Genomic DNA, 20591 nt, shown 5'->3' with positions numbered 1-20591 from the left:
TCTTACTAGACTCTAGAAACGAACGAAGAGTACATATACCTATGTATGAATCACTCGCTAGCCAGTACCATATAGTTGTCTCACTCTATATGAAGCGAAGTCTTACGGGACTACCGTATCCAAAAGAAAAAGTCCCGACCAGCACCCTGGTCGAAGTAAAATAGACAAAAGGTTATATCTGCGTAGGATTAAACTTGCTGCTACCACCGTCCTCAGAAAGGGGTGGAGTCCTTATTGCTAAGGAAAGTATAAACCAGTATAATCCAGGCTTTGCATTAAGGAATAGGCTATTATAGATATCCCCGATTAATATACATAGGCTAAATGCTCAAAAAACAATATGAAATCAAAAAATATAGGTGAAGGAGACGCAAGGTTCCCGAGAACAAGTTTATTGAGAAACAATAAATAGAAATGGTCACCATAAATATGTACATATGCTAGGTGGATGACCAACAATTTTCACAAGTACTGTAGTGCATGGATGAATGATTATCTGAAAGAAAACATATGTGTCACTTACACATACCCCGGTATCAAACTTAACGTCCATGTTACTACTTTGCTGACAATAGCGTTGGCAAACGCTTGGCACCTGTCTGAACTTATGTTACCATCACCATCACGTTGGAACAGTCACTGTGGGCTCTGAGAGCCTACACTACCAGTTATATCAACATATATAACTAACTATTCACCCAAGAATCCAAGTCCCAAATGATTCCGCTGTTCCTCGCAGAGTTAAACAGCAGGGTTAACGACGCAACCAACTGCTACCACAGACCTCTTTAGCTGCTCCACTTGCTTAGCATAGTGGCGAAAGAATACCCTGGAAGACTTCCAGCCAGTGTATGAACGAAGGTGTTCAAAATCCATAAAATTAAAGAAGTTTAAAGATGAAGCAACTTTCCTCGGATCATGACCTGCGGGTGAACTGTCAGGATCCGCTCTGCGAATAAAATATGTAATTTTCGCCCTAAGTTGATTTAAAGATAAATTCGAGCCCGATGTTTCTCCTCTGAATAGTTGGCCCCCATGGAAGTCTGAAGTTCTACGAAGATAGACCTTAAGGCATTCTACGGGACATAGAGATGCATCTTCTTTCAGAGGGCAGATTCTCCAGGGACCCCACCTGTTGGTGGGCAACTCGTTCTTAGCGAGAAACGTAGGGTCCGGAAACAGGTTCAGTTCTCCCCCATCCAGGAACTGAACTCGGCCCTCCTCTCTCGAGAGGGCCACAATCTCACTAACTCTGGCCCCAGAAGCAAGGGCAAAAAGGAAGATCACTTTTTGAGTCAGGTCCTTCAACGCACATTCCTCATTATCTAGTAATGAGGCAAAATGAAGGACTTTGTCTAATGACCATGAAATAGGCTTTGGAGGAGCTGATGGTCTAAGCCTAGCACAGGCCTTTGGGATCTTATTAAACATTTCGTTAGCGAGGTCTACCTGGAAGGCATATAGAATGGGTCTTGTTAGAGCTGACTTACATGTAGAAATTGTGTTCGCCGCCAGCCCCTGTCCGTGGAGGTGAATGAAGAAGGATAGGCAGAACTCCGTAGAGATCTCGTGCGGGTTCTTATCTTTGACAAAGGCTACCCATTTCTTCCATGCAGATTCGTACTGCCTCCTAGTAGACTTACACTTGTATTCTTCCAGGAAGTCGATACTATCTTTCGAGATTCCGAACCGTTTCTTCACCGCTAGGGAGAGAAAATCATGAGCTGCAGGGTTCGGGTCTTCTGTAATGAAGCGAAGACAGTCGACTTCTGGACTTGCTGGGACAGAACTGGGTCCGGGAGTGGTAGGAACTTCAGTCGTAGTTCCAGAGCCAGAGGGAACCATACACTGTTCGGCCACTTGTGGGCCACTATTGCTGCTACTCCCTTGAAGGATCTCAGTTTGTTGAGGACCCTCAACATCAGATTGTGAGGGGGAAACAGGTAGATCCTGGACCATCTGTTCCAATCGAGGGACATCGCATCTATTGCTTCTGCCGCGGGGTCCACATATGGGGACACATATTTCGGCAGCTTCTTGTTGTCCTTCGTCGCGAAGAGGTCTATCTGCAGTTCTGGGACTTGACTCAAGATGAAAGAGAATGACCCTGCGTCTAGGGACCATTCTGTCTCTATCGGTGTTACCCTGGATAGAGCGTCCGCGGTCACATTCCGGACTCCTTGAAGGTGAACTGCTGACAGGTGCCACTTCTTCTTCTCCGCCAGTCGGAATATGGCTAACATCACCTGGTTGAGAGGTGGGGATCTCGATCCCCGCCGATTCAGACATTTCACAACCACCTCGCTGTCCAGTACCAACCTTACGTGGATCGAGTGACGTGGGGATACTTTCTTCAGGGTCAGAAGTACTGCCATAGCTTCTAGAAAGTTTATGTGAAAGGTCCCAAATAGCTTGGACCAGATTCCTTGCACTTTTATCCGATGGGAGTGACCCCCCCACCCTACCTTTGAGGCGTCTGTGTGGATTGTCACTGACGGGGGGGGTGGCTGAAGAGGTAGAGACCTCTTTAGACGACTGGCTTGAGACCACGGTCTGAGAAGAGAACGTAGCCGAAGTGGGACCGGTCTCTTTACGTCCCTTCGCTCTTTCGATGCAAAGGTTCTCCATACTCCCGCTGCATCTTTTAGCTGTGCTCTTAGCACAGGGTCTGTTACTGATGCAAACTGAAGAGAGCCCAAAACCCTCTCTTGTTCGCGTCTTGATATCCTCTCGGAACCTAGAAGTCTCCTGACAGACCCTGCTATTTCCTTCCTCTTTGACATCGGGATGGAAAGACGGTGTGACACTAAATCCCAGTGAATTCCCAACCACTGGAACCTCTGAGCTGGAGAAAGACGAGACTTCTTTCTGTTGATCATGAAGCCTAGATATTCCAGGAACTGAATCACTTGTAGGGAAGCTTGCAAGCATTCTGCTCTGGATGCTGCCCACACCAACCAATCGTCCAGGTAGGCTACTACCTGGAACCCTTTTAGGCGTAACTGTTTGAGAGCTGCGCTCGCAAGCTTCGTAAAGATCCTTGGGGCTATGTTTAGTCCGAAGGGCATCGCCCTGAAAGCGTAAAGTTTTTGTTGTAGCTTGAATCCTAGGTAGGGGGAGAGACGACGACTTATTGGAACGTGCCAATATGCGTCTGACAAGTCGATGGAGACGGTATATGCCCTCTTGGGCAGTAAGGCCCTTATGTGTTGTAACGTTAACATTTTGAACTTGTAGTTCACTATGAACTTGTTGAGTGGTGACAAGTCCAGAATGACTCTGAGTTTCCCCGAGTCTTTCTTGGGAACACAAAACAGCCTCCCTTGGAACTTGATGGACTTTACCCTCCTGATCACCTTTTCCTCCAACAGATCTTGGATGTACTCCTCCAAAACGGGGGTGGAGTGTTGGAAAAATTGAGGGCACAGGGGCGGAGTACTGTACCAACTCCAACCCAGTCCATTTTTGAGAAGGCTGTGGGCCCAGGGATCGAAGGTCCAGCGATCCCGGAAATACTGAAGTCTCCCACCTACCGGCGACACTTCACTTTGACTGTCCTGCAGTCTTGCCTCCCTGGCCGCGACCACCTCTGAATCCTCGTCCCCTAGAGGGGCGTCTTGATGACCCTCTAGCTGCTCCTCTGGGTCTTGCACGAAACGTGGTCGACTGTCCCTCGAACACGGGATTGAATGCAGGGGAAGCTGATGACATTGCTTGGGGAACCCATTGGAAGGTGGTCGGGGTCTGGGCTACCAGTTGTGGAACCGGAGGCAAAGCTGGCTGTTGCTGCTGTGGTCTTTGCTGTTTGAAGGACTTGGCTGGACGGGAGGAAAACCTTGACTTCTTCGCCTTTCCTTTCGGCTGAGGGCCCTCATCCGGAGAAGACTTCCTCTTAAGGGACAGGCCCCACTTCAGGAGAAGATTGCGGTTCTCAGTGGCAGCCTTGTCCACGATCTCTTTGACCACGTCCTTGGGAAAGAGATCCTTACCCCAGATGTTAGAAGAAATTAGCCTCTTGGGTTCGTGCCTCACTGTGGCCGAGGCAAACACAAACTCCCTACAGGCTCTCCTTGCTTTAACAAAGCAATAGAGGTCCTTGGTTACTGTGGCCAGATGGATTTTGGCCATAACCATGAACATCTCTGGCATCTTGGGGTCGCTAGCCATCGTCTCCATGTTGGTCTGGAGAGACATCGAGGCTGCCAGGCGCTCCTTTGTGTCCAATTCCCTCCGAAGAAGGAATTCCGACAACTTGGGAAGGTTTTCGCCGAACTGCTGTCCTGCAATGTCGGCGTCTAACTTCCCAACCGAGAAAGTAAGGTGCACCTCCTTCCAGTCCTTGTTATCCATTGGCAATGCCAGCGATAGAGGTTTACATTCCTCCAAAGACGGGCACGGCTTGCCAGCTTCAACTGCCTTGATGACGGCCGCAAACCCCTTTTGCATAAAGGGGAAGGCCCTAGCCGGGGAGGATACAAAGGAGGGGTGTTTCTTGCTCAAGGCGGCAACCTTCGAGTTTGAGAACCCCCTCTCCTTTAAAGCAGCTGTCAAGGTGGCTTGAGCCTTGGAGTGATCTAGGATAATCACTTCCTTTGGTTCCGTCTCCTCCTTCGAAGCCGGCTCCTTCTTCAAACGGACATAGCAGTCCGGGTAGGCCCCTCTACTGGGCCAGAATTCCACCTCCTCAAGGGGAACTGAACCCAGTTTCTCCGACATGACGATCTTCCCAATCGTCATCGGCATGTGCTCGGCATATCTCCACGGGTTGGCATCCGAGCACAGAGGAAGGTCCTTAACGTTGAGCTTCTTTGGAGGTCCACGTGATGCTGTGATCTTCTGCATCTGGAGCTCCAAAGTAGCGGCCTTCTGATTATTCTCCCTCTGCATCTGTTGGATCATACCAACGATGGAAGAGAGAGCCTGTCCAAGCTCTGCTGGAAGAGCGGACGAGGTAGAGGGGATAGGTTCAGGGACCTGAACCGGCACGTCTGATGAAACGGGAACCTCTTCCTCCACAGCAATAGGATCTCGATCTTGCTCCTCGCCCTCTGCGAGGAGATCCTGCTCCGCACGATCAGACAAGTCGGACATCTTGTCGTCCAACTGGATGTCCTGCAAGGCGTCAGCGACATCCTCCTCCACTGGGATCTGGATCAGAGGGATCTCCGGCCGAGGCTGGGGAACAACAGCATCAGGGGAAGCCTTGGGAAAAAGGTATGCCCTCATCTTCTCGTTAGGAAGATAAGGTCCAGTGGTGTTTTTCTGAAAACCCCTTACCCATACACGAAGCCTCTCCCTCGCTGCATCTCTTGACTCCGCCGACCTAGGGGATTCAAAAGCCTCTGATAGCAGGTTAGTACATACAGCACATACCTGCGGATCCCAGTAACGATGTTCATCATTGGAGGCTGCACAAGCTGCGTGCCTCCTACACGAGGTATGTCCGCAAAAGTTCTTACTGCGGACATTGCAGAAGACACTATCACACTTCGGATGCTCCTCCTGTAAAAGAAGAAAATTTCCATGAATATCAAGTGAATTTTAATTCACATGAAACAAATGAGTATTCAACAAAAGAATAAGGGAAAGACACCTACTTGTGAAACCCACACAAACACCTGTGGAAGCCCACCGGCCAAGTCACATAGTTAGTCTTTACTAGAATAACCAGAGAACGTATTTCCAAAGGAAATTAGGTGTAGCTCACACCTAAGGTAAAATAATACCATTCTGGCCAGGAATAAAAGAATTATCTTTTATCCTTGTAAGGCGACACCAGGTGATTATACCAGTAACACAAGTAAGATAGAAAAGACAGTGTTGTAACCTACTACATCATGAACTCCCTTGGTTGAATATACCACCAAGAGAGGACTGATACAGTACCTGAGGGTGGTGTGCCAGCCGGCTATTGCCGCTCAGCACCCCCCCCCCTTGTTTTCGAAAGGTAGATCTCAAGTACACAACATCAGATCACCTTTATTGGGGAGAACTCCAGAACCCATGCCTGAACCGGCCGGCAGTGGTTGCCAGACCGTAGCCACCCGGTTTGCACTGAGTTGCCGGCCATCATATTTAGTGGCCGGCTGATTGGGCAGTGTCGCGGGCCGGCCGGCAGCAGTAAACAAACCCTGCCGGCTGGCCCCCACACACTAGGCAGCGCTCGGCTGCCGGCCCCACTTGTAGTGGCCGGCAGATGAGCAATAGATCGGCCGGCAAAGGTATACACCCAACGCCGACCGACAGCAAGAGAACTGGAGAACACCCCTCCCCACCGACGGCCGGCCTGTAGGCCGGCAGACGGCAAGGACAACACATACTAAGACAAAAGAGTGAGTGCCGGGTTAAGAGACTATAAGTCTCTGAGCCCGGCACCCGAAAGAGTGCCGAAAGGAAGGGGAAGACACTAAGTCAAGCTTCCTAACCGCTGCCTACTGAATTTTCAGACGGCAGCGATAGAGGGACCAAGAAAGGACCGGGCAGCACTCACAGTAATGGTCTCTGCCGGTCGGCACACTTTGCCGGCCGACAGGAGACCACGTCAGTTCCTCATCCCAACCTAGGCTAGGCAAGGATGCAGACGACTGACACAATGAACGGAAAAAGAGAAGGGAAGGACAGAGGGTCCTATCCAACCTTACCTTGGTTAAGGGTCATTCCCAACTAAGACAGTTCATCTCAGTTAGAGAAAGACCCGAGAGGGAGGCCGGCACTACTGGCTGCCTCCCACGAACCACGGCAAGGAAGGAATTGCCTTTCCAGAAAAGGGAACATATCCCGAGACCGGAACGGCAAGGACAGTCTGATGAGTCACCGAGTAAAGGGATCACTACTGGAACCCAACAAGGTGGACTAAGGGGGGAACCCTTAGTGCCCGAGTCAATCGGCAAGGGAAACTCTGCCCCATGCCAGACAAACCGGGCTCAGACTAAACACTGTTGTACTGTCACCCTCTGAACCAATACTGTTGGAACGGGAAGGTACAGTACTACCCCAGCATAGATATATTTGAAGATTAATTCAAATAAACCACTAGAGTTAAGCCTAAGGCTTAAACAGAGGGAAAGGGTTTGCCCCTTCCCCTAAGAGAAGGGAGCAAACGGGGAACAGATAATATTATAATGACCTAAGACAACCTAGCCTAGGCACTAAGAGAATCGATTACCTAATTCACCGAAACTCACATCAATACTATCTTGGAAGGTACTCGAAAAGGACTAATATGTATAACGTTGCCTAACGCTTAAAGCAATAATTTCACATTTGGAAGACTAATTATCATGCAGGAAGTACATAGGCCAACAACTAGCCTACGAAGACTAGTGTTGGTAGCCTTGGTAATTTCGCCAGGCACATTACTATCGCATCATAACAGAATTCCTAAATAAGCTAAGTAGCTAATATTTAAGCGCAAAGGGGGCTGGGAACGTCGCTCTTGCTAACAAATAAATCCTATTCTAGCGAGCGACAGCATCCATGATGCCTCCAGCAGGCAACAGCTCTTGTATCAAAGATAACTCTTTTAATAACTTTAATTTTAACCAAGAGCCTACATTTATACATAAAAGAAATAATACTCAACTTATCCGAGGCAGAAGAAGTTGGAGAAAGCATTATTAACGAGAAAATTCCAAGATTGGGTAGTAAACAGGGAAAATACACCGAGTCGTAGAGCTACGCAAAAAGGAATACAGATGGCGCCGTGAGCGGCGCAGGGCACGCTTTCGAAACGGGGAGGAGGGATGCCTTATGAACGGCTCCCCCCCTTTCTTATCGTTTTCGTTTTCTTGCCATTTTACCCCTACGAAGTGTTAACTCTATTCGGGGTATAGATTGCTATGAGGCGTGTCAAGAATACGTCCACTGATATTTACGATATCCCTAAGGTCTTTCTTAGGGATACTCGCTCCAGGAGTTAGAATTCTGGGTACCTGAAGGTAAATTCTCTGGGAATATCGCTGTAGTTGTAATATACCCTAGGAAGCTGCCTTTAAGGAACTTCCATCAGGACGACATGGCTTGAGCCCAAAAATATATATATATATATATGGAGATAACTTTTTCCGCAGATTGACAGGATCCGAGGAGGAGTATGACAGGAGTCTTCCGTCTACGAGACGCACTTGCATCCAGCAGTGGTTACGTCTCTTTAAGTCACCATCTCACTCAGGTTCATCAAGCCCACATTAGATTGCTTTGAATCCAGCCTTTTCTGGGGTATGAATAGGAACAGGAATATAGAGACCAGAGAAGATGGTTAACAAATGGAATCTTTGCCAAGGAGTCTACTTCCTTAGTCCTTCCCCGGATTCAATTCTCGCTCCAGATGCATTAAAGAAAAGGCGAGGAGCCCATGCTGTACCACTTGGCCTCCGGGCTTTGGTCAGAGTCCGAAAGGTACCGCCTCTTAAACCTCTTAGAGATGAGGGCAACCTTTCTGTGGGAAAGGGGTACGACCGCCAACGAGGAAAACTTGGTTTTGAGCTTCGGCTCATTTCTCAGACAATGCCTGATGTCGACTTTCAACTTGAGCTAGAATTTATGGATTGGAAACAGAGTGTGGGAAAGAGGATCGGCTCTAGGTACTGTAACTCTCCCTTCCGTTGTGGGGTGAATCGTCAACTAGGGCAGCAGATATTGATCGTGTTTTTCCCGTCCGCATAAAAAACTTCCTTCGGCCATTGGTCTCCCCTTCGGAGGATTCTTCCAGTGAAGAGAGGGATTCACCCACTCCCCTGTCGAGGGAGTAGTCCCTCCACCAGCCACTATACAGCAATCTCCCAGCTTGCTGGAAGGATCGCTGACAGCGGTGAGAAACTGTGGCCTTCTTTGCCATCTGCAAGAGAATCTTGCTTTTCCTGGTTGGTCTCCCCTGTGGGGAGTCCTAAGTCCTCCCACGGGAGGTGGGTTCGCCCATTCTCCACCATTGCCCTTCAGAGCAGGCCTTGTCATCAGCAGTTTTGTCTTATTAGAAGACTCATCTCACCTACTGACATAGATCCTGAGAGATCCTACGGGAATTGGATTCATCCATCCCCCGCCCTTGATCTTCGGGAAGAGGCCATCAGACTCGTTCTTCCCAGCAAGACTCGTCTCACTGAGCAGACTCATCTCACAAGCAAGATTCATCTTGCCCAGCAGACTTGCTACTGCCAGTCGACTCTTTTGCAACTCCCGATGGAGATCCCAAGAGAATCCCCTTAGCAACTTTAACAGCCACATATGAACATCTTTCACAAAGCAGTATCTTCGCTGCGACTTCACGGGTGAAGACTATCCAGCTCCTACTCTTTCAGGAAGTCTCTCTTGCAACAGGTTGCAAAGAGAATGTCTGGATAACTGTGTAGATCTCCGGCTTCGGCCATCGAGGTTAAGGGGACTTTTAAGTTGGTATCAGGGGAGGGGTATCCCTCCCCACAATACCACTTTGCCAGCATTAAGGGTGTTCCTCGGTTTTTTTAAGAGGAAAGCTTCTCTTGGTCTGGGCAATGAAGGGCCACCGTTAGTCCTTGAGCCTCGCCTTCAGACCAAAACAAATTTACCTTTCCTCCACGCCAGCATTGCCCTTCCTCATACGGAGTTTTGAGCCTACGGACCCTTAGACAGAAAGGAGACCTCGATCCAGGATTCCAAGCAGCAGATGTTCGCCTGACCTTGATGACAGGTCTCCCGCTCGTGTTAACTTCGGCCAAGAGAGTCGACGATCCCCATGGGACGCCCTTAAAGTCTCTCATTCACAACGATGGGCCAAGTAATGCTTGACCTCGTTTCTGGGAGCACAGATCCCAGAATCCAAACCCTTTAGTCTGGGAGTCCTTTGCAGCATGACCAATAATCCAGATCAATGGTTACCACACCAAAGGAAACTGGAAACCCTACCTCAAGGAAAGTACAAGAGCTCGCTCCCGAGTTTCAGCACTCTTCGTCAGCTCGGGGAGCGTCAAGAGAAGAATCACCAAGGACACATTCTCGTCTCAGATTCACAAGGTCATGAAACAAGCATCGAATCCTTATCCTTCTTCTTATAGAAGAGACTGAGGGCTCATAACTTTAGGGGCAGGAATACGCCTTGCGTTTATAAGACTACTCTTTGACGCAGGCCTTGTCAGTGGGTGTGTAGATGCATCAAATGACCTTTACCAGCCAGTTCCTGCAAGATGTGACCCACAGGAACATGGAGACGTTCTCCATAGATCCTGCGGTGGCTACATAATAAATGGTTTTAAAACCTCAGGCTCCTTAATGGACAAGTAGCAGATGAGGGAGAGTGAAGTTTAACCATGATTAAGTGTAGGTACCCGACAAAGTTGACCTCCACTGTCTGCAGGTAAAACCATTTCTCTTGTGTAACCTGGTATAGATAGATATACTCATTACGTCCCCATGCCCCCTGGCGAGATGAGATTGGGTAGAGTCCATGGTACCCTCGGAAGTTTCCACCAATTGTATGCAAAAATACATAAAAGGGGAAAACCCTGGTCAAAGCTTAAAGGCCAGTTGTCATGAACTTCCACCCTCTTAAAGGGTAAGTCAACCCCTATAAATAGTATTGGTTTGTATTTAGTGATGGACAAATGACAAATTTGGAAGTAATTTGTATTTTTCCCAACGATACAAACCTGTAGCTATTTATACAAATTAGCCCGCCAGCACCAGTCCTCCTTGAAGTCTTAAATCCAAGTCTTAGCTCCTCCCCCCCCCCCTTGCTAACTAGCGGCCTGGTGGTTAACCCTCGCTAAAAGTCTAATGGTTCATCTTTCAACTTCGCTGAAAGTAATACAACTGTAAATAGCTACAGGTTTGTATCGTTAGGAAAAATACAAATTACTTCCAAATTTGTCACGTATCCTAAAAAATAAGATTTATTTGATGATCTTATACTGACTGGTTATGTAACCAGCACAAACTGCATCCAGGACTGCCATCTTGGCTTACTCCAGTTGGAAAACTGCTTGTTATCTATTTCAACAACTCGATTTCAGTTCACATCCAAGTAATTTCCCTAATTAAAGGACTCATGTTTATATGTCTATGAGAAATAAAAATTTCTTCTAAAAATGTTTATTTTAGTTTAGAAATTGTTACTTTTTTATCTTGCCCTACTCCAGTGATAGCTGTTCTTTATTATTTCAGACTTGATCATCCCAAAGGAAATAATTGTCCAACTCTTGTGACAAGATTGTGTATACTACTGAGGGCATCTTCAAGAGGAAAGGAAGAAGGGTTTGTGTTTGTTCATGTTGTAATACTGTGATGTAAAGAATAGGAAGATTAGCATTAACTTTATCTTTGGACAATTGAAGATAAAAATTGAAGAGGATGTCATCCTGTGATAGGGAGAGGATGAGGAACTCAGAATCATTAGAATTTCCAATACAAAGCAAAATGGAACATTCCTTTTCACACACTGCAGTGAAGCTGGAAAATAATGACTTTGTTTTAAATGTCAGGCCCTTTGATGATGGCTTTCCTTTCCTGGATCCAGACATGGAATTCAAAGCAGAGCCAGAATTCAAAGCAGAGCCAGAATTCAAAGCAGAGCCAGAATTCAAAGCAGAGTCAGAATTCAAATTAGAGCCAGAAATAGTAATCAAAGCAGAGCCAGGAATATTTGAGTCAAGCAAAGGTGACATGAAATATTCTTTTGACTCTGATGCATCAGAGAAGGAGGAGAGTGTAAAGACAGACGTGAAAGAGGAATGTGGCATTCAGTTGGGATCCAGTAGGAAAGAGGAGAAAGGAAACCGAAGTGGAAGCATGAAAGAATGTTTACAAAATGAGGAGGAGATCGAAAACAATGGTTGTGAAAAATCTTTCTGTCAGGAAAGTGATTCCAAAACTCACACTGGTGTTGGTACGAGGAGGTCGTTCAAGTGTAGTGAATGTAGCAAAGTGTTTTTTCACAAAAGGGATCTCATAGTACATTTAAGAAGTCACACTGGAGAGAAGCCATTTGAGTGCAATGTCTGTAACAGAGCATTTTCTGTGAAAAGTCTTCTTACTAATCATTATAGAATTCACACTGGAGAGAAGCCCTTCAAGTGTGATGTCTGTGACAAAGCATTTCTTCAGAGAAATAATCTCAATAATCATTATAGAATTCACACTGGAGAGAGGCCATTCAAGTGCAGTATCTGTGACAGAGCATTTTCTCAGAGAAGTAATCTCAAAAACCATTATAAAAATCACTCGGGGGAGAAGCCATTTAAGTGCATTGTCTGTGACAAAGCATTTTCTGAGAGAGGTAAATTCACAAGACATTATAGAATTCACTCTGGGGAGAAGCCATTTAAGTGCAATGTCTGTGATAAAGCATATTTTGTGAGAAGTCATCTTACAAGACATTATAAAACTCATACTGGGGAGAAGCCATTTAAGTGTAGTGTCTGTGACAAAGCATTTCCTCTCAAAAGTAATCTCGTACAACATTATAGAACTCACACTGGGGAGAAGCCATTTCAGTGCAGTGTCTGTTTTAAAGCGTTTTCTGATAAAGGTAATCTCTCAACACATTATAGAATTCACACTGGTGAGAAGCCATTCAAATGCAGTGTCTGTGACAAAGCATTTTCTTGTAAAGGTAATCTCACTACACATCATAAAATTCATACTGTACCCAAGCATAAATGAGGTGCAGATTGCTGCCATCAAGGGAACGGTGACCATCTTGAAAAGGTCCCTCTGATAGAAGCCTAGTGGAGCATAGAGTTGCAACTATAGACCCCTGGCTGGGGTCCATTGCACCAAAGATATAAATTGAAACCAGTTAAGGTTTTTTCCGTACCTTGAGTACAAACCAACGATGTTTATAGAGGCATTACTTTCGGCGAAGTTAAAAGACGAGCCATTAGATTTTTAGCAAGGGTTAACCACCTATCCGCTAGTTAGCGGGGGAAGGGGTTTAGTAGTTAACCCTCTCCCTCACACACCTGTGAATGTTACTCACTTTACTTTCGGCTTTGGTGGAGAACGGTTGTTACCGCTCTTCCTATAACCAAATTTTTGACCCATTATTAATCTTTTTTTGCTTTTTCTTACAATGTGTGAGTATGTATTTTTGCCAATGATGTGAACCTGCCCAAGACCTGAGGGCTGCTCTTGCTGGATGTTTATGTCCTCGATGAACACTGATCGTCACCGTCTGTGTCCCGCCTATAGAGATCAATGGTGTGAGAATAATAACACTTGTGCTAAATGTCGGGAGTGGTCTGCCTCCCAATGGGAAAAGTTTGTGAACCGACAGAAGAAGACTGAAAGGGATACATCTCCTTCGGGGTTTTCCTCAAAGCAGAAGAAACCTAAAGCTTCTTCTTCCGGCCCCCTGACCTCCCTCTCAAGCTCCTATTTTGTCGGTTTCTTCCAGGGAACCGTCGAACAGTAGTGCTGGACACTTAACTCTTGGACAACCTCGGTTCTCGAGAGAAGGTGCTACTTCCCCTAGCGAAGCGGATCTGCCTCCCCCCCTGGGGAGTCCTTGATTCTCTCTAATATTTTTTTAGATGTGGCTGTCCCTGGGATTGTCCGGCCCTCCTTTAAAGGAGGTTATGTTGCAGCTCCTTCAGCGGGGTGCGGAATGGCAACGTTCTTTCGCTTTGGAGGTAGACCCTTCGGCCCTGCTCAGCGTTGACCTTCTTGACCATGAGGAGTACTCTGCGGACCTGCCTGTTGATTCCGGCCCTGCCTAGTCCTCCCCTCCTGCTGTCGTTGCTGAGGACTGCGCTCCCTCCCCTCGCTGATCATCCTTCGGGGGCGGAGCAAAGTTCGAAGCAAGTCTCTCCTGAGGGTGATCACCTCTTGTTCACGAGAGACAACCCCATAGAAAACACCTCTTCAGAGGGCAGCCAGAGACCAGCTTGTTTGTCAGCCCTCCCCTGCGGAGGCTCACTCACACCAGAAATGAACTCGCAGAGTTCATGGCCCTCCTCGTCGCCTCAGGCGTTCTCCTTCACCTTCGGCAAAAAGACATCTGTTTGGCTCTTTACCATCTGCTGCTGAATGATCCCCTTCAGAGGATCCTCCATCCCCTAGAGACCGTCAGTCTGACGACTCTCGCCAGTCTCGCCGCTCGCCACTTGGCTCCCGACCCTCACCTGTATCACTGGACTCGTCTCGGACTCGTCATTTGCCAGCCTTGTGGCGTTAGTCAGTCCAACACTTCTCTCCTCACTGACTGCTTGCCAACAAACTGCTGTTTATGATTCGCCAGCTCGTCAACGAGCAAACGATTGCCGTTCACCATCGGTTTGCCGTTCACGAACAAATCATCACTCCCCAACAGTTCGCCGTTCACGAACAAATTATCACTCCCCAACGGACAATCTAAGCAGAGCGACTCAGATAGTGGGCTCCGAATGGTCTATGAATCATCTAGTAGCCAACAAAGTCTTGACTTTGTGGGGTTCCTTGACTGGGGATCTGTTCACAACTTCCTTGAATTTCAAGCTTCCATTGTGATGCATTCCAACAATTGTTGGACAACGTCGATGTTTACGCTTTTATCCGTTTTGTCTGATGAGAAGAGTATTTAACAAGACCAGAACATTGGTCAATCTCTCAATGACCCTCATAGCTCCGCTATGGCATCACGCAGAGTGTTTCCCAGACCTTCTGCAGCTCCTGACGAAACTTCCAAGAGAGCTCCCTCCATGACACGATCTACTAAGACAACCACATGCCAACATCTTCCTCAAAGCCTTAGCTTTGCTACGACTTTGTGCCTGGAGACTATCTAGCACCTCCTCACTAAGAGAGGATTTTCGCAACAAGTTTCAAAGCGGATGGCTGGACACCTGCGAAAATCTTCAGCTTCAGTCTACTAGGCAAAGTGGAATGTCTTCTGTGATTGGTGTAGTGGAAGGGGTATCTCTCCTCTCGATGCCTCTATCTCAGCAATAGCGAAGTTCCTTGTGCACCTGCTGGAGGAAATGCTCCTCTCAGTTTCGACAGTTAAAAGTTACTGCTCAGCATTGAGTCTCGCCTTTAAGCTGAAAGGAGTAGATATTTTCTGTTCGCTGGAAATTTCTCCCCTCATACGAAGTTATGAATTTATCTGTCCCCAGTCTGAAGTGAGACTTCCTCCATGGAACATGTTTCGGGTCCTTCGGTCTTTGAAGGGTCCTCCCTACGAACTATTACGCCAGGCAACAGATCGCCACCTCACTTTGAAGACGGTGTTCCTATTCGCCTTGGCTTCAGCCAAAAGAGTTAGAGAACTTCATGGTCTCTCGTATGACATTGCCTGTTCAAGGGGATGGGGAGAGGTAAGCTTTAGCTTTGTCCCAGAGTTTGTTGCAAAGACTCAAAATCTGGCGGTAGCAAATCCTAGATTCAATTCCTTCCAGATAACGAGTTTCCATTCTGTAACCTACGACCCAGATTAACTGCCACTCTGTCCAGTAAGGAGTTTGAGGTACCAACCTCCAAAGAACATCAACAGGTTCCCCCGTGTGCCAGCACTCTTCATCAGCACGGAGAAAGTCAAGAGAAGGATCACTAATACCATCTCCGCCTGGATTTGAAAGGTCATTGACTTCGCACTGAGTCCAGATCCTCCTCTGACACGTCAACTCAGAGCACACAACATCAGGGGGATTGCTACATCCATGGCGTTCAAATGAAACTACTGTGTGTCGCAGGTTCTACAAGTGAGTGTGTGGAAGCGTCAGATGACCTTCACCACCCACTTCCTGCAAGACGTAATCCACGGAGACTTGATATGTTCTCTATCGGTCCTGTGGTGACTGTTCAACAATTGGTTTAACACTTCAAGTTCCTTGATGGACAAGTAGCAGGAGGTTGTGGGCATGGTTACCCGGTTTTAGTCTGAGTCAATGATTAAGAATGACTGGCTTTTTCTTTTCTTCATCCTCCCCTCTGTTGGGGAAATCAGCATCCAGGGTCTTATGCAAAGCTGATCTCAACCAACTGCAGGTAAAGAGTAGCAAACACAGGTGTGTGAGTGAGAAGTGTAGTTACTACCCCCAACCCCAGCTAACTAGCAGATGGGTGGTTAATCCCGCTAAAAATATAATGGCACATCTTTCAGCTTCACAGGAAATAATTCCCCTATAAGTAGCTAGTTTTTAATCATTAGGAAAAATACAAATTACTTCAAAATTTGTCATATTAAGATAAATGGAGAAGCCATTCCAGTCCAATGTCTGTAATATGACATTTACCTGGAACACGCTTCTTGCAAGGCATATGAAGATTTGTGCTGGAGAAAATTTGTAAAGAAGTGAATTCGTGTTCTTTGGAAAAGAAGAGAATACTGTTACAAGGCAATTCAATTTCCATACTTGCTAAACTAGATGTTTACTCTCTTTTAAATTAGTTATCTGGAATTGAGTTAGTTCTTTTGCAAATAACTCTTAATGGGGCATTTATAAACAAGTGTAAGGGAATTTTGATCATGCTAGAAAATTATACACTTTTGAAGGGGATCTGTGTTTCCTTGGTGATTTATTCTTATGTGGATACAAACTTCTGAGTCATTTAAATGGGTTACTCCTAGTCTCATTTTCTATGACTTGACAATCAGAAGAAAAAGGGTTCAATTGCATCGTAATATGGTTGCTAAGCAACTCCAGTGTATGGCGGCATAGGGCGTTATCGCATGACACACTCCACTCATATCCTAGTTGTCCTGATGTTATTATTATTATTATTATTATTATTATTATTATTATTATTATTATTAATTGCTAAGCTACAACTCCAGTTGGAAAAGTAAGATGCTACAAGCCCAGGGGCTCCAACAGGGAGAACAGACCAATGAGGAAAGGAAGCAAGGAAAAATAAAATATTTTAAGAACAGCAACATCAAAACAAATATCTCCTACTTAAACTATAAAAGCTTAAGAAAACAAGAGGAAGAGAAATAAGATAGAATAGGGTGCCCTCAAGCAAGAGAACTCTAACCCAAGACAGTGGAAGACCATGGTACAGAGGCTATGGTACTGCCCAAGAATAGAGAACAATGGTTTGATATTTTATTGTCCTTCTCCTAGAAGTTCTGCTTACCATAGCTAAAGAGTCTCTTCTACCGTTACCAAGAGGAAAGTGGCCACTGAACAGTTATAGCGCAGTAACGCCATGGGTGAAGAAGAATTGTTTGGTAATCAGTGTTGTCAGGTGTATGAGGACAGAGGAGAATATGTAAAGAATAGGCCTGACTATTCAGTGTATGTGTAGACAAAAGGAAAAGAAGGAAGTATCCCCTCCTCTCTCTATGATCTGGACATCTGCATTCGCTCTGCATACCCTTATAGTGTTTAGTGCTTAGGGCTTGTGTATTTTTTTTCCTTTTTCTTTATTCATTGTCACTTGTGTTTCTATCATTATCTGTGAGTTATGAGTGTGTGCATTATGACTAGTAAGCCTAATATCATGCATTCATGCCCTGGCTGTGATGAGTGTCCTTGTGGCACCTCCATGAGCTGAGTAGATATTGATCTGCATCACATTTGCCCCTCTTACTGTGGCAAAAGATGTTCAATGGAATCACCATGTGAGTAGGGAATGGCCATTCTCCCAGTGGGAGAGATATCATTCTCGTCACAAGAAGCAAACTAAGCCAGGTCTCTCCTTCTGTGTCTTCTTCCAGCAATGGTAAGAAATGAAAGTTCATTTCTGTGGCAAAAGTTATCTCCTAACCTGGTCATTCATGTCATGGGCCCTTTGAGGCCCCAGTCACGTATGATGACGGCCATAATTTAATTATTGATAATTTTTATCATGTTTTATCACCCAGTGTTGATAATGAGTATTGTGATCCTGAGTTGATACTTGTGACGGATCCTTTGGCTACAGCCGCTGCGCTCCCTGAGCCTGATCCATGACGGATCCTTTGGCCACAGCCGCTGCGCTCCCTGAGCCTGATCCGATCTCAGTACCCTCAGTCCCTGATTATGCTATTATGAATAGATCTCCCTCATCTCTGAGTGTTTTGAGTGGTGAATCTTACATGGCTGATTATCCAGGAAATTACTTTTTGTTCTGGGAAGCTTCTCCAATTCAAGCATCAAAAGTCTCCCTGTGTTCCTGTTAGAGGAACCCTAGAATTGAGCATGCCATTTCCCCTTATACAGAGATAACCTTGTTGGAAGATCCTTTTTACCATCCTCTAACTCCTCCTCATGAGTCAGAGTTGCCCCGTACACCCAGGGGTCTTTGGCATTCACCTCTAAAGAGTTCCCAGGGGTCTCTATCTCTTTATTACGAGGGTTGTCCGACCGCTTGTGTTATGTCCACACCCCCAAGCCTTGTCCTTGCCAACCTGCTCTACACCATTAATTTCTTCTTCTAATCCTTCTAGTGCTAATAAGTGGAGTGAGGCTTAACCCTTATTAATTCCACTACTTTTGTGTATTCACTGTTCAGCCAGGTCAAACGTTCAGCTTATGCCCATTCGTGATGACGTCACTCCACTAGCCACCATTTTGACGTGTGAGAATACAGTATTCCTCCGTAAAGCAGCCATGTCAACGTACGCCATGAGCATACTACCATTTCTCAAGCCAGTTTACGAATGGCACACCCTAGACGACGTTTTGCATTCATCACCTCATTACTGTAATCCCTCACATATCGCAGTTAATGGGGACCAGAACTGACCGCGATAGGTGAAAAACTGTGAAGTAGGTTCCCTCCCGATTTTTTGAATATGTAGATTTTTTTTGTACATGTACATGTATATATAATAACAATAAGTGTATATCAACCCTATAAATGCATATGTTATCATTAGAACATTAAAGAATCATGTAGATAAATATTGATGATATAAATTATATACTGTACATAAAATAATGTACTGTACTGTATAAATACTGTAATATAGATACAGTATTTAATACATTACGTAAAATATATGTATACAGTATTTACATTTATACATAAATAATGTATAAATAATATAAATAGAGTGTAAGTGTGCATGTACATACATATGTAGATGTAAATAGTGTATGTGTATATACTGTAGATATGTTTTTCGAATTCTTTTATTCTTGTAACAAGATACGTAACTCACCTAACAATGACGATAATTTTGATAAATGATGATGATTTTGATAAATGACGTTGAAACACCTGTGGAGTATGATAGAGGTGAAGAAGATGAAGATGATTTACTGCACAGGTTAATGAGAGCTTTATTGCTCCTCAGGTGACGCCTCATCGGTAGTTGATAGAGGCGATGGATCATCAACGACAGCTTTCGATAGAGCTGGAGAAACTGCAGGAGGCGGCGTAGTGGCTAGGTGGGAAGGAGTATTTGATGCTTCTGCAGAAGGTTTTTGGCGCACTAGGAACATTGTGATGGGAAGTTGTTGACGTTGTTTTTTCATCTGAGCAAAGATGCTCTTGTACAACGTCATTACAGCGTCAATACGTTCCTAAATTCGATGGCTCTGACCATATCATCATCATTTTCCTGCGCCCTTTGTTGCATAGCCCATGCCATATTGCAGAGCTCATGCAGGTTGTCCAAGGTAAGGCCACGTTCTTCAGCTTCGTCGTCGTCGCCGAAGTCGGCTGCCTCTTCTTCTTCCTCACTAGCTGATCTTGTCATTTCGACAAGGTCCTCGTCGGTTAGGGGCTCCGAGTGGCACTCGATCAGTGAGTTGACGTCTTGCGTTGTCATGTCAGAGAAACCTTCGTTGGCTACTAACCGTGCCAGCCTGACAGCCTTATCTACGGCGGAGTGGTGAACTTCCTCTGGCGTAAATTCCTCATAGTCATGAACGTCTGGCCACAATTTTCTCCAACTTGCATTCAGTGTTTGCTCTTTCATCTCATTAAGAGCTTTCTGAATGTTGGCCAGGCACGTTGCAATGTTTTATTTCCGCCAATATCTCTTGAGGCTGAAGTTCTCGTCACCTTCATCGATGGAGGAGAAAAAGCCCTCCATCGTGGACCTCGTGTAGAGGGCCTTGGAGGCCGGAATGACCCCCTGATCCATTATTTGTATGAGGGAAGTGGTGTTGGGGGTCAGGAACTACACTTGGACCCCTTCATAATGGAGATCCGTTGCATGTCCTCCTACTCAGTCCATCAAGAGGAGGACCTTAAAGGGCAGCCCATACTCCGCGAGGTACAGTTTCACCTGCGGGATAAAGCAGTTCACAAACCAGTCGAATGTGAGGGCTTTGGTTATCCATGAATTTTTATTCCTCATCCAGTAGACGGACAGCAAGGCTTTGTTTTAGTTTTTCAAAGCCCGAGGATTCAATGACGTAAATTAGCCAGGCTTGAGCATGAAGCCCTCGGCATTCCCGCACATGAGGAGAATGACGCAAACTTTGTGGGCCTTGAACCCTGGCTTCTTTACTTTGTCCTTGAAAAGGAACGACTGGGCCGGCATCCTCTACCAGAAGAGGCCAGTCTCATCCATATTGAACACCTGCTTCAGGAGATAGCCACCTTCTTTAATTAATTTTGGGAGTTCGTCCTCGACGTAACGAAGAGCTGCCTCTTGGTCTGCCAAGGTGGCCTCCCCATACAAAGGAACGCTGCGAAGGCCAAACCTCCTCTTGAATTTCTCGAACCAGCCCTTGCTGGCAACAAAACCACGTTTTTCTCGTGGGGCA

General features: G+C 46.0%; 1 protein-coding gene across 2 annotated transcripts in view; it reads left to right on the top strand.

The window, feature by feature from the left end:
* Positions 1-20591, top strand: part of LOC137616579 (zinc finger protein OZF-like) — a 243865-nt gene that overhangs the window by 35926 nt on the left and 187348 nt on the right. The window contains exon 3 of one of the 2 annotated variants that reach the window (XM_068346460.1): positions 11134-15799. The exons of the other annotated variant lie outside the window; for it this stretch is intronic. Within the exon in view, the coding sequence (XP_068202561.1) occupies positions 11320-12630 (1311 nt within the window). The 5' untranslated portion in view covers positions 11134-11319 and the 3' untranslated portion in view covers positions 12631-15799. Of the gene's footprint in view, positions 1-11133; positions 15800-20591 lie in introns of those variants that run through there. 2 annotated transcript variants of the gene reach the window in all.

The sequence above is a fragment of the Palaemon carinicauda genome, chromosome 22 (assembly GCF_036898095.1).
Source record: "Palaemon carinicauda isolate YSFRI2023 chromosome 22, ASM3689809v2, whole genome shotgun sequence".
Classification (NCBI taxonomy): Eukaryota; Metazoa; Arthropoda; class Malacostraca; order Decapoda; family Palaemonidae; genus Palaemon; species Palaemon carinicauda.
This window is presented reverse-complemented; position numbering and strand designations above follow the sequence as displayed.